Below are 15,283 nucleotides of genomic sequence, written 5' to 3'. Positions count from 1 at the left end.
GATGTGAGCCTCATACTAAAAGACTTATTTGATACTTACAAAATTGTTATGTAATACTTATATAGTTAGCAAAATAATTATGTTATGGCTGGTAGTGTCTTTTAAATAATTTTTTTAAATAGAAAATTTGTTCAATTTTCTTTGCATTTTATTCTTGCTATTTCTAAAGCAGCATTGCCAAATTTTTCTTTAAGTGACAAGCTTCAATAACATAATGCAGTGTTGTAAAGCCTCCAATTGTTCTCAGTATACTTAACAGAACACTAAAATTTCTCAGACCCAATATGTTAGCTTCCTAATTATAGATTAAAGCACTTTGGATTTATACAAACTTTTAAAAATTGTTAGGTCTTTGAATACAGTATAATGTAACCCAATTAGTTGCTTGTTCATATGAGGAGGCCTAGCTCCAATTTGTTTTATGCTTTTAGAAACATTTGCAAAAGGAATTTGGCCTGGCTATATTCACTTGTGTGAAGTTTATCTGCAAAAAGGCATATTTCTATAATTCAGCTCAGAAATAGAAATGCTTGTATTTCTACTAATTAACAATTGATTTCTTAATTAAGAATCATGACAATGTTGATTACTTCTGGAGACCCAAGAATAAAACACCTCATTGGTAATGAAATTTCAGAACACAAAGAACTCTTTCTTCCATCTTCAGATGTTTTCCCCTGAAGAATATGCAACGTTGCTACCTTGATTGAAATATTCATGGTACATACTTGTAGAATTTCCAAAACATTTTCAAATACTCCTTTGGTTGATCTTGGATGAAGAACCAGATAGAAAATTTTAAAACAAAGTTTATGAATATATGACTGACTAAGTTTTGTTGAATGTAGCAGTCAATTCGAATAGCAAACAAATAGTTAAAAGGTGAATCAAACTTTCAATCAAGTTGAACCTTTTTTTAAGCACCCAAGAGAAAAAAACAAAACGAAATAAAAACCCCCAAACAAGAGAAGAAGCACATTCTCTAAAACTGCTTATGATCTTTATCTTTATATTTATCTTTATTAGACTGCAGTCTTAAGGGATTATTTATGAATAAAGACAAATGATAATGGCTCCAGCATTGTCAAAAATAAAAGTCTGGTAGGAAATTTTGCAGCTAGACGACTAAAAATAATACAATGTTGCTCCTTCTTCTGCAACAGTTCGTCATCAGTCCTGATTAAGTGCCAGTGTTCGTAGGATTTTAGCTTGGCACTGTTTTTCTCTAACTAGATTCCTTGCCTGGGTTATCTATTCCATCAGATTAACTCCCACTTTTACACTGCCGATTTGTTCAACTTTATGTCCAGCCTTGCCCTCTCCCCTGAGCATGCTCGTGTTTTCACCTGAGTCCTGGACTCCCACATGAATGTCCATGCTAGGCATACTTGGTGCCCACCGGACTCCTGGTTACTTGGATGCCTTTGCCCAATACACCTCCCTGCTTCCATTCAGTCACTCTCATCAGAAGCCCGGAAGGCATCTGATTTCTCTTTTTTCCATGCCTACATTTAACCAATATCTTATCAATAGTGCCTCCTAACTATTTCTCAACTTCATCCTCTTTGCCCTATGTCCCTACCCTTATTTGCAGTGAGTTGAACTTGTTTGAACTTTTGAGGTTTCTCCTAACAGTGTCACTCTTTAAAAATCTTTCCCTCTTCAGTTTGTTCCCCGCACTGTCCTCTGAGCTTTGTTTCCAAAGCAACACAACTTTCTTTCCTGCACTACCCTACCTTTCTCTTCCCACTGGTTAAAACACTTAGCTGCATGCCCAATACCTAAGGAATGAAATAAATTGAAACTGCAGGTTGAGCAAGGATCTTGGCTATCCTACCAGCTCATCTCCTATCTTTTCTCTTAAAACCCATGGCTCCGGGCCTCCAAGTTGCTTCAAATGAGTTAGCTCTGCTTTCTCTAGAAATCCCCATTCACACCTGTGCATTCAAGACAGGTCCCTTCTGTGAAACCTTTCTTAACATTTCTCAGGGAGAGGTGAGGTAGGCTGAGTATGCCTCTATTATATTGCATTATTTTTTTCTACCAGAACTGTCTCTAGGGCTACTGTGTCCAGTTCTGCTGATCTAACCCTGAGCAAGGGTGCCTGGTCCAGGGCTTAATGGAAGCTGAGACTCAGCTGCTCTTCTTACTCCCGTGGCTAAAGCTTTATGCCTTTGGGGCACAATTTGCACAAAGGTGACATATACCCTGGGGATCTTGCCTTGCAGGTCTCCCTAGCCCCAGAGCTTCTTGAACACCAGGGCACTATTATACAGAGATCTGTATCCACAACCCCCAGCACATGGTAGACCTGCAACAAATGCTTGCTTAATGAAGCCATAACTGAATGAATGAATGAAGAGAATTTTCAGTTACCTCTCCTTTCTCTCATTTTTGATAGGTTTAAAATTAGGAATGGAGCAAGATACCTGGGTCATGATCTCTGAACAGGGTGAGAAACTTTATAAAATGATGTGCAGACAAGGAAATCTGATCAAAGACAGAAAAAGAAAACTGACTACGTTCCCTAAATGCTTTCTTGGAAGGTAGGTTTGGGAGTTTGGGTGCATGACTTTCTTTTACATTCTCATTGTCTCACCTGTTAACTTTCCTTCAATTAGTTTTCCTTTAAAAATATTCCCTTAGGCACTTTTGAAAACTTCTTTACAGTTGCCATTTCCCGGGCGGTAGCAGGATGAAGGAATGGACAGAGAGCCAGGATCATGACCAGGAAACTTAAGGCATCTGTCCATTCATTCACGACTTCTGAGATTTCTGATATGTCATGATCCTGGGGGAAAGGGAGGTTGGGGCCAGGCAGGGAGTGGCAGGCAGGTAGGTTTGCATGCAGGGGACAGGATGACTGGTTGGGCACAGACATGTATACACATGGGCCTGAAAGTCAGAATCAGAAAGACAGGGAAGATAAGAGACAGTCTGAACTACCAGTTAATTTAGAATTTAGGCAGCTGGGCTCAGGATAAAGGGTGTAGGTAAAGAGTCTGAAAATGTGGGTCATGTGAAGAGACAGGCAGCAAGCAATAGGCGGAGAGGTCACTTTGGTTTTTGGAGTAGAACAGAGTGACTGAGTGTTGTTTGGTTCCTTTGGACAACATTAAGTGGGATTCCCTGGCTGGTTTAATTAGTGCAGGGCCAGAAGGAAGGTTAGCTGCCTTCAGGTAGCTCTTTTTAGGCCAGACTCTGCTGGCTTCTTCCTATACATTATTTCTAATGCTGGAATACATACTTAGGTAGGAGTCAAATACCATTATACTTTTTTAAAGATACAGAAACTCTGGATCAGGGAGCTTAACAATTTCATATGGTTAGTGAATACCAATGCCCAAGTTTATAAAGTAGACTGGAGTCACAGTTTACAGTCTAGACTGCAATCAAACTTATCTATTCACTTCCTAGTAGTACCACCAATTTGTTGTGTGATTTGGGACAGCTAAGTTTCCATTTGCTCTGAAAACATGGAGATGATGGTAGAGTTTACCTACAGTGCTCACTGGGATACCTTTTTAACCAGCGATGGGAACACACAACATAATCATAGGCTACCTCTGCCTCCCTCATATGGTTTGGCTGTGTCCCCACCCAAATCTCATCTTGAGTTATAATCCAAATTGTAATCCCCACGTGTCAGGGGAGGCAACTAGTGGGAAGTGATGGATCATGGGGGTGGCTTCCACCATGCTGGTCTCATGATGGTGAGTGAGTTCTCATGACATCTGATGGTTTTATAGGGGGCTCTTCCTCCTTCACTCGCCTTCTCTCACCTGCTGCCGTGTAAGGTGTGCCTGCATCCCCTTCTGCCATGATTGTAAGTTTCCTGGAGCTTTCCCAGCCATGCAGAACTGTGCATCAATTAAACTTCTTTTCTTTATAAATTACCCAGTCTTGGGTACTTATTTATAGTAGTGTGAGAATGGACTAATACACCCAGTCTCAGGGAAGTTCTTTACAGCAGTATGAAAATGGGCTAATACGCTCCCCAACCCCCAACTCAGAAATCTATAGGCCAGGAAACCCTCTGCCTGCAGAGCAGCATCTGGCTTTCTTCTTCTCTAACAGTGATCCTCCCACCAGGCTACACATCTGCCAGTGAGCTATACTGTTGCTTGTAGGTACCTCTTAGCTGGTAGTAGCTCTTGTGCAAGGGAAAGAGAAGATGTGAGTTTATCTTGGCAAAGAAGCCCTGTGCAGCAAAACGACAGTATCTCCTGTACCCATCCCATGGGCATAACTTTCAAGGTCCTCACTGGGATATGCCCATTTGCAAGAGAGTGACTTCAAGTTATGGCTTCCCAGTAGGTTTTAATAGGTATGCAAATTAGCCACCAGGGGTCATTTTTACCATTGCAATGCTGCCTAGTTTAGCAGTTGACACCCTACCTTCTTCAGGTGTCTAGGGGAGCATAGCTATTACAGAAAGTTAGCCCAGGGTCAAGTTTGTTCTTATTGAAGAAGAATAGGTTTTGCTAACCCTTCACTTACACTGTGTCATATGGGAATAGTGCACATTCATTGTGATGCTATATGAAGCTTCTCCCAGAGCACCTGAGAGACTCAGTAAATGTTAGATTACTGCGGCCTTTTCCATAACAGCACACTACTGCCGCTTACAGCACAAGTTTGAGATCATTTCTGAGTGGATCCTTGTCCTTTAGCAGAGTGTTGATGGAATTTCCTCATTCCCTGAGTAGGCCCAATGATAAAGCCACTCATTGGGTTCCTTTATTCTCGACCTCTCACTCTTAAAAATATTTCCAATTTATAGCAGTGTTTAAATTGGCTCTTTCCCTCACTGTAATTTGACATTTTCAGGAATCTAGTGCCATCAGACTAGAGAATTATGCCTTAGTTACATAACAACCATCTCAACCCACTTGTCAACCACTGAGTTAGTAAATCTCACTATGTGCCAGGCCCCGTGCTGAGTTCCTGACATCTGTCATCTCATTTAATCCTTTGGTTGCACTATGACATTGACATTCTTTTTTTTTTTTTTTTTGAGATGGAGTCTCACTCTGTCGCCCAGGCTGGAGTGCAGTGGCATGATCTCAGCTCACTGCAAACTCTGCCTCCCGGGTTCAAGTGATTCTCCTGTCTCAGCCTCCCTAGTGGCTGGGATTACAGGTGCATGCCACCACACCTGGCTGATTTTTTTAATTTTTAGTAGAGACAGAGTTTCACCATATTGGCCAGGCTAGTCTCCAACTCCTGACCTCAAATGATCCATCTGCCTCCGCCTCCCAAAATGCTGGGATTATAGGCATGAGCCACTTTGCCCGGCCCGACATTCTTAATATTATCTCTGTGTTAATGATGAAGAAGCTGGGGTTTAAAGAGCTAAATTCATGAACTCATTGTCACGCACGTAGTGGAAACAGAAACAGGATTTGAGTCCCCGTTGTCTTATGGCAAAGTACATGATATTAACTGCTACACTTTGTTTCACCTTTTCTTATATTTTTCTTTTGAATTTGTTATGCAGCAATAGAAAACGAATGGTTTTGAATGGTTCTTATTTAATAAAAGAATAAAAAAAAATTAACAACTTTTTCTGCCTTAAAGTATTTTTGTAGTCTAGACAACCCATTTTTAGAATTTTATGTCCCTCAATTATTTGACATTAGCCATTTTTCTTGCTTTTGTTTTTGAAATTAATGAAGAAATAATTTCCTGATGTAGTCCATAGCTTTGTTTCTGTAGCCAAAAAAAGAAAACTAGTCTACAACAAATTCAATAGTTTATATAAAAGTTCAAATGTTAGACTTTTAAAACATGAGCAATATAATATTTTTTATTTGTAAAATGTCTCTGTATTTAGTGTTCTCTTAATGATACCACGTGACCTTTTTTTAAAATCGCTACATAGCTGAGGCTCTCCTAAGTCATACCAACCATCATCCTTATTATGTATGATGCCTGGGGCTGCCCTGCAGTGGTGACAGATGTAACCTATAATCCACTGTGGCCTTCACAGCCACAGCAGTGTGTGGTAGATAGTTCTGATGGATGGTTCTGTGCTGGAGTATTCCTTACGGATGACAGATGAGATACAATAATGAATTTACCAAGTAATTTAACATTTTCAAAACAATGTAGTAGAACTTTTCTATGTCTTTTGGTGTACAGTAGTTTTCTATTGCTGTATAACAAATGAACATATACTTAGCAGCTTAAAACAACACCAGTCAGAAGTCCAGGAGAGCTCAAGTGGGTTCTCTGCTTAGGGTTTCATGACCCCAAAATCAAGGGGCTGGCCAGACGGGGCTCTTAGCTTGAGGCTCTGGGGAAAAGTTCACTGCCAAGCTTATTCAGGTGGTTGTCAGGAATCAGCTCCTCATTGAGGCTGCAAGAATGAAGTCCTTGTTTCCTTGCTGTCAGCCAAGGGTTGCTCTCAGCTTCTGCAGGCTGCATGCCTTGGTACCAGGTCCTCTCCATCTTCAGAGCTGGCAGTGGCACATTGAATCCTTCTAATGCTTTTAATTTCTCTGACTTCCTCTCATGCCACTAGCCTGAGAAAACTCTGCTTCAAAGGGTTCCACTCCCTGAATCAGGCCCACTGGGATAATTTACATATTTTAAAGTCTACTGACTTGGAGTTTTAATTACATATGCAAAACTCCCTTCAGAGCAATACCTAGATTAGAATTTAATTGAAAAACCAAGGGGAGGGAATCTTGGTGTGGTGGGAGGGCAGTGAGAAGATTTCTGTAGAATCCTACCTACCACATGGTACATGTGGTTTTGTTTTGTTCTTCCTTCCTGGATCTTTAAACTCACTGGTTCTCTGTGCCTGGGAACCACATTAAAGACAGTTTAGCTCTTTATATTAAGTTATTACTACTCTATTCAGTTCTGACTTTAGCTATCTTTAGGATCTGTTGCAATCCTTTAGTCCCACATTTGCCTTTATGTTAATGGTAACCTTTTAATTAAAGCTACTCTAAAATTTTCACTTTGTGTTTATTAGAGGCCTCAACAAGTTGAATAGTTTAAAACTAAGTATAGTTTAGTAATGTCTGAATGTACAGACATGGGTTTTCTAGAATAGAGTTCAACTTAAATTGCTGTAGGCCTTACATATGTGAAAAAATAATCTGTTGAAATGTGTTGCAAATATTTCTTTATATTTTGAGATTCCTTTCATCATTGCTTCATGACTGGATGGTATAGAAAGACTTGCTGGGGAAAACATTAACCGTTTAGCTTTTTCACTGGCTTTCTGTTGCAGCGAATTTGTGTCATGGCTGTTGGAAATTGGAGAGATTCACAGGCCTGAGGAAGGCGTGCACTTGGGACAAGCATTATTAGAAAATGGAATCATTCACCATGGTAATTACTTTATTATTAATTACTTATTTAATACATTTATTCGCCATATGTATCTTAATCCCATTTATCAGTTTAGTTTGCAATTCCCCACATTATAGGATGCTTATTGTTTTTAACAACATTTTCAGTACCTAATACGTGTAGAACAGTGTCTCAGGGAGTGTGGGTTTATAGGGCTATATTTGTTAACCTTAAAATGAAGAGCTTTAATACAGGCAAGTGTTAGAAAATAGAGAAGTGGGATTGTGGAGGAAGGGATGGTTAGTTCTATAGTAATTAGGGTATTTGGGAGTGCTTCATGGAGGACGGGACATGACAAGTGATGCTGGGCATTGCAGAATGAATAGAACTCTGCCAGGGACCGCAGGGCAGAAGGGCATTCCACCCAGAGGAAGTAACAGCACTCCAGCACAGTGGTGGGTGAGTTTGTGGTGGCTTCTTTGGGCACCAGCACAGAGCCTCACGTGGGTCCATGGATGAACATACTGGCGAGGGGAGGTGTGGCAAAAAGGCAGGCAGAGCCTGGATTCCAGAACATATGAAGTCTCCTGCTGTGGCATGTGGGCTTATTCCGAAGGGGGCCAGGAGCTGATGAATGCTTTTAAGCAGAGCCATGATCAGAACTCAGGTCCACAGCTGTGAGATGCAGCAGCATGGGGCCTGAAGTGGAGAGGTTCAAGACTGCGAGCACTAGGCCCCTCAGGGGGCCCTGCTGCACCCAGGAGTGGCGGGACAAGGGCTTTAGCAGGTCTGCCTCCTCCATGGGCATGAAAAAACCCATGGGGAGATGCTGGCAAAGCTAAAATACCATATTTTATAACTCTTTGGATGTGGGTGATGAAGAATGAAGAGAGAGATTAAAGTATTCTGAGCCTTCTTCTCTGAATGACTGAGATAGCTAATTCAGGAGGAGGATCAGGGTTGAAAGAGAAGATGCAGGCTTTGCTGTGGACTGTGTAGGCCAGCCAGTGGGGAGTGGCCAGCAAGCGGTTGAGAATTTGGGGTGAAGCTCAGGATAGAAATAAGGTGAGAAACACATTTGGAATCATTTCAAGGGAGTACTAGACTCCTGGGAACACTGACAATGAACAAACAGACAAAAACCAAGAAAGCAGTGTTAATGGGACTCAGGACAAAGGTTTAAAGAATTTCTATGGTAAATTGTGGGGGAGGAGAAAAAGCCAGGGAATTATTAATAAATATGGATGTTTGGCCTATGGTATTTTGATGTTCATTTCCTTTCTTAGATGCTGTGCAAACAAATCAGATATTTCCCATCTTTTCTTATCACACTGGGTGTTGCTACGTGATGGTACCACCATCCACCCAGCTAGGAATCATCTTTAATTCCTTTCTCTCCCTCATGCCGTCAAGCCCTATGAGCTCTACCACCAAATTAAGTCCCTAAACAATGAATTCTGTCCCTTTCAGCATCCTTACCTTTTTTCTAGTCACCGTCATCTCCTCCTTTGCTTCCACTTTTGTTCTCCACTCCTGTAGTACACTCTCCGGGTCACAGCTAAAAAGACCTTTTAAAACGGGGATATGATCAAAGCATCCTTCTGTTTATAACCATCTAATTGCTTACAATCAAACTTAAAGAAAAGTTCAGACCTATTACATGCCCTAAACTTCTTACCATGACCTACAACATCCGATGAGATAAGGCCCCTGATTTCCTCTCAGAGCCTGACACCTCGCATTCTACCTAACTTGTTGCACTGTGGCCACCCTGACCATCTGTCTCTTTCTTCAACACTCCAAGATGACTTCCTATTTAGGACCTTAGCTTTTGCTCTTCTCATTCAACAGTTATTTATTAATCCCTAATATATGCCAGGAGCCTTTCTAAGTGGTAGAGTCAGAGCTGTGAATGAAAAGACAAAAATCTTTGTATTCATTACTCATGTCTTCCATGACCCTTTGACTTTTAGAAGCCCATCCTGTCCTGTGATTCCAATGTCCTATTTTTTTTTTTACTTTGAAATCTTTCTTCATGTATTTATCACTCTGAAATTATTATGTTGTTTTACTTGTGTCTTTGTTTATTACCTCTTTATCTCCCTATCCCTTCCCTGGCCTCCAATAAAAATATAAGCACCATCCAAACAAGAGCCTCATTTGTTATTATACAGCAAATGCCTGGCATTCCCATCCCATACGGGTGCTCAATAAATATTTGCTGAATGAATGAATAATTATATTTTGAGTGAACAGATGATACTTATAAATTGTATATGATTTTGCGCTTGTTTCATTAGCATCATTAAAACATCTAAAAGCATTATATGGCTGCTTTTGGCATCTGGTAGGCTAAAAGCATCGTTTAAAAAAAGTAAAAATAACATTATGACTATTGTATACTAACACCATAAAATGCTAACAAGCATATATAATAATTACCCTGTCTTTAATAGGATCGCATAGATCTTATATTGACCTGGGAACTGTGCCTCAGTGGCAGAAATTGAGTAGTTGTTTACCAAATTGGTTTAGCTTTTGTTTTTGTGGGTGTGCATACATTGCATTTCTTAGTTTTCCTTGCAGTCAAGGGGAGGCTGTGAAACTGAGTTGCAGCCAAGGACATGTACACAAAAGTGATGCACAAGGGAAGTGTACAGGCTATTAAAAAAACACAAAACACAAGGTGACCCTGGGAGCCATGCATTAAGGATGGCTGAGCCTCTGTCAGACCCTAGACCCTGCATGAGGAGAGCACCATCACTCATCCTCTGCCACTGATTGGATTTTACCTCAGTGAAAAATTAGCTTCTACAACACAAGTCACTATATTAGGGAGGTTTGTTTGTTACAGTAGCTAGTGTTAACTAGTGGAAAACCAGCTAGTTTTTCTTCCCAATATTTCCTGCAAAAATGACTTATCCCATCCTATCCTAGCGTATTTCTGCCTTTCTAGAAGGAAGTATGAGAGCAGCTGGGTTTCTTGATGGACAGAGTAAAAAGACAGACTTAAACTACCAAGAAATAAAGGTTGCTGGTTCATGTTGACATACAAACTAGGGGTGAGAGAACATATTATGCAATTTCACATTAATAGAATAATTCTATTAGAATGAAGAGGTATGAGCCAAATGTGCTAGTATCATTAGTATGAGGTTCCAGCTGCATTTTGGTGAAAATAGAATTCCTAAAATAAAGTTGAATGAACCATCTGTTTTAAACAGAGCAAGCAAAAAAGAAGTTGGCTATTATTGCTATTATTGACATTGCAAATATGATTGAGAACTTCACCATCAGCAAAGCCTTGCTATAGCAGGAACTCTAGCGTTGAGGAACTCTAGGTTGAGAGAAAGCAGCGTATGCTTTCTCTGTGGTATGCTGACAATATGCATGTTATCTAGTGCTACTTTTTGTAGTAGGAATGCTTATGTGAGAATTCAGAGACCTCATATCTTATTAATATTTGTTATATCCCATGGTGTGCTGAAGTTGGCTCATACAAGCTCATGAGAGCTGATAATTAAATACATTTTGTAGGCTGATTAGTTTTTAAACACAATTATTATTAATTCAATTATATAAACATGTAAGTGCATAAATTATGTTGCAAAAAGGTAAAACACTCTTTTGGGGGGCTGGGGGGCAGGGTCTTGCTCTGTTGCCCGGGCTAGAGTACCCAGCCAGTGGTGCGATCATGGCTCACTGTAGCTTCAACCTCCTGGGCTCAAGCGATCCTCCTACCTTAGCCTTGTGAGTAGTTGGGACCACAGGTGCACGCCACCATGCCAAGCTAATTTGTTTTTTTTTTTTTTTAATTTGTAGAAATGAGGTCTTGTTATGTTGACCAGGTTGGTCTTGAACTCCTGGGCTCAAGCAGTCCTTCCACCTCAACCTCCCAAAGTGCGGGGATTACAGGCATGAGCCACCATGCCGGACCTGTAAAACATTCTTAAAATGTATCACCTTCTCATTATTTTACAATGTTTTACTATTGTCTATGCTGTCGAGGTTATTTGTATCTATTGCTTGTGTATAGTGGAAATACTGTGTAATGAGTGCCACCGCACCTTTGACTTCATGTTCAGTGACTTTAGGTTGGAAACTTGAAATTGGCCAGAGCGGGAATATTTATACAACAGAAATGGGCAAATGCTACAAATCAGAACTTCTCCTCTACACCCCCTACCTTCACCACCTAGAGAGCCAGTTGTTAAACATTTGCACTATGTTCCTGGTTCTCTCACACAGTTATTTAAAAGATTGCATTAAGCAGCTTTCTTCACTAGAGGACCCGAACTGTAGTTTATACACCCATTTTCCATGCTAGATAAATTGGGAGAGCAAATTTGAATGCAGAACAGTTCAGCGTTTTTCTAAGGCAACAGCTAAGAGTTGCAGATTAACCCAAGGTTCATTATCAAAGGCAGAAGCATTTGCCTTACAGCTAAGCTCTCCCTGTCGAATAGGTTAGACTACCACTTGTTTCATTGTGGCAAAAACATCTGGGCTCAACTTCTTGAGTTTTGGAATATCAAGACAATCTATTTCAATGATTATTAAGGTATAAAAATGGGAATAGGTAGATTGCATAGGAGAAAAAAATTCTCATCTTAAAACAAGTTGTAGAGTTTCACGTTATTTCTCTTGATTTTATATTTCTTTCATACAGGCTTTTTTACGTATGGCTTGGCTTGGGGAAAAGATACCAAAAAGCAGTATTGTCTATCTTTTTTTTAAAAAAACAATTTTTGGTCATAAGCCATGTAGAACGTTTGAATAGGCTGGGGTAAAAGAGCTGAAACTTCACATATGTATGTATGTGTTCATGTGTATTAACAAGTCTTTTGACTTTCTTCTGGATGCATCAAATGTAGTTAATGAGAATTCTGACAACTTTCTTTCCTCTTTCAACATTTCTAGCAAAAACTAAAGGTCAAAGTCTTTCATCTAATCATAAAAATATAGCTCTTTGCAGCAAATTATCTCTTCTACAAATGTTGCATTCCCTGTAAAGAAAATATTTAAATATAAACTCTTTGACTTTTACTTTGAGGTTTTTACTTTCTAAAACAGACATTTTTTTATTAGACTGTGTATAAAACAACTTAGCCTGAAAAAGAGAAAGCGTAGAGATTTAGTAGGAGATTCCCTCCCCTTCCCTCCAGCTTTATGGAGGTATAATTGACAAATATTTATGGTATACAACATGTTTTGAAATATGTGTAAATTGTGAAATCATCACCACAATCAAGCTAATTAGTGTATTAATCGCTTCACATAGTTATCACTTTTTTGTGGTGAGAACATTTAAGATCTACTCTCTTAGCAATTTTCAAGTATGGAATACATTATATCATATTTTCTGTACCTATCCATTCATCCATCCGTGGAAACTTAGGCTGATTTCTTATCTTGCTATTGTGAGTAATGCTGCAATGAACATGGGGGTACAGATATCTCTTTGACATATTGATTTTATTTCCTTTGAATTACACACCCAGAAGTAAAATTGCTGGATCATATGGTAGTTCTATTTTTAGCTTTTTGAGGAACTTTCATACTGTTTTCCAAAATGGCTATATGAATTTACATCTCCACCAACAGTGTACAAGGGTTTCCTTTTCTCCACATCCTCACCAACACTTCTGTCTTTTTGATAATAGCCATCCTAAGAGGTGTGAGATTATATCTGATTATAGTTTCGATTTGCATTTCCCTGATGATTAGAGATGTTGAACGACTTTTCATATGCCTGTTGGCCATCTTTATTTCTTTTTTTGAGAAGTATTTATTTAGGTTCTTCACCCATTTTTAATTGGGTTATTTGTATTTTTGGTATTGCATTGAATTAATTTCTTATATGTTTTGAATATTTGCCTCCTACTGAATATATGGTTTGTAAATATTTTTCCTATTCCATAGATTGTCTTTTAATTTTATTGATTCTTTCTGTTGCTGTGCATACACTTTTTAGTTTGATGCAATTGCATTTGTCTATTTTTATTTGTCTATTTTTGCCTTTGTTGCCTGTACTTTTGGGGTCCTCTCCAAAAATTATTGCCAAGACAAATGTCAAGTAGCTGTTCCCTAATCTTTTCTTCCAGTAGTTTTATAGTGTTACATCATATGTTTAAATCTTTAGTCTACTTGAGTTTATTTTTATATGTGGTGTGAGATAAAGGGTCCCATTTAATTATTTTGCATGTAGATATCCAGTTTTCCCAACATCATTTATTGAAGAGACTATCTTCCTCCATTGTGTGTTCTTGGCACCTTTGTGGAAGAGCAATGACCATAAATCCGTGAATTTATTTCTGGGATCTGATCTCTATTCTGTTCCATTGGTCTATATGTCTGCTTTTATCCAGTACCATGCTGTTTTTATCAATGTGGCTTTGTAGTAGAGTCTGAAGTCAGTAATGTCATGCCTTCAGCTTTGTTCCTTTTGTTCAAGGTTGCTTTGGCTATTGTGGGTCTTTTGTGCTTCTACACAGATTTTAGGATTGTTTTTTCTATTTCTGTGAAAAATGCTTTTGGAATCTTGATAGAAATCACATTGAATCTGTAGACAGCTTTGAGTAGCAGGGACATTTTAACAATATTAATTCTTCCCTTCCATGAACATGGGATTTCTTACCATTTATTTGTGTTTTCTTTAATTTCTTTCATAGTTTGTAGTTTATTATTTCTTTCATGGTTTATAGTTTTCAGTGTACAGATCGTTCACCTTCTTGTGTTATTCCTAAGTGTTACATCTTTTTTTTTATTCTATTTTAAATGCGATCATTTTTAACATTTCTTTTTTCCATAGTGCATTGTTAGTATATGGAGACACTACTGATTTTTTTAATGGATTTTTTTAATGTTGACTTTGTATCCTGCAAGTTTACTGAATTAGTTTTTGGTGGAAGTTATATGGTTTTCTATATATAAGTTCATGCCATCTACAAATAGAGACAATTTTACTTCTTTCCAATTGAATGTCTTTTATTTCTTTTTCTCCCCTAATTGCTCTGGCTAGGACTTCTTGTACTATGTTGAACAGAAGTAGAGAAAGTAGGCATCTTTGTCTTATTCTAGAGAAAAAGCTTTCAGCTTTTGACCATTGAGTATTATGTTAGCTGTGGGCTTGTCATGTATGATCTTTATTATGTTGAGGTGCATTTTGTCTATGCCAAATTTGTTGAGAGCTTTCATTATGAAAGGATGTTGAATTTTGACTAATGCTTTTTCTGCTTCTATTGAGATGATCGTATGATTTTTGTCTTTTATTCTGTTAATGTGATGCGTCATAATTATTCATTTGCATATGTTGAACCACCCTTAGTTCTCAAGGATAAATCCCACTTGATCATGGTATATGATCATTTTATTGTGATATTGAACTTGATTTGATAGTATTTTGTTTAGGATTTTGGCATCCATGTTCATCAGTGATATTGGTCTGTAATTTTCTTTTCTTGTAGTATTCATATCTGGCCTTGTAAAATAAGTTTTGGAAGTGTTCCTTTATCTTTTATTTTTGGAAGAGTCTGAGAAGGATTGGCATTAATTCTTCTTTACATATTTGGTAGAATTCATCAGTGAAGGCATCAGATCCTGGGAATAGGAGTCTTTATTAATATGAAAGTCTTATCTTGAGGATGGTAATAAAGAATGAACAGTCTTGTTTTCCAATAAGAAAAAAAATTAACTGACATGTAAAAAAGCAATTCGTAATGTAAGAACAGTTACAATTTTGGCATCAGTTAGATACTAAATTGATTTAAGCTACTCTGGAGGTCCAAACACAGGATAAATGGTCAAGATTGGTGTATGTGTGGTCTTCGCCTGATCACAGTGTGATAAAACAGATACGTGGTAAAATTCATTTCCAAGACCGAAAATCAAATCACAATGCACTAGTTTGAGTATCTGCTCTTTGAAGGGCACTTTTTGCTCAGCTTTGTAGCATTGTGAAGAAACAGAAAACACA

General features: G+C 38.5%; 1 protein-coding gene across 2 annotated transcripts in view; it reads left to right on the top strand.

Moving 5' to 3' along the window:
- The window catches only part of PREX2 (phosphatidylinositol-3,4,5-trisphosphate dependent Rac exchange factor 2), a 285,220-nt gene that overhangs the window by 101,306 nt on the left and 168,631 nt on the right, over nucleotides 1–15,283 (top strand). For both annotated transcript variants that reach the window (XM_019032811.4, XM_019032810.4), the window contains exons 10-11: nucleotides 2,402–2,546; nucleotides 7,247–7,347. In XM_019032811.4, the coding sequence (XP_018888356.4) occupies nucleotides 2,402–2,546; nucleotides 7,247–7,347 (246 nt within the window). The remainder of the gene's footprint in view (nucleotides 1–2,401; nucleotides 2,547–7,246; nucleotides 7,348–15,283) is intronic.

Source organism: Gorilla gorilla, chromosome 7 (genome assembly GCF_029281585.2).
Source record: "Gorilla gorilla gorilla isolate KB3781 chromosome 7, NHGRI_mGorGor1-v2.1_pri, whole genome shotgun sequence".
Classification (NCBI taxonomy): Eukaryota; Metazoa; Chordata; class Mammalia; order Primates; family Hominidae; genus Gorilla; species Gorilla gorilla.
This window is presented reverse-complemented; position numbering and strand designations above follow the sequence as displayed.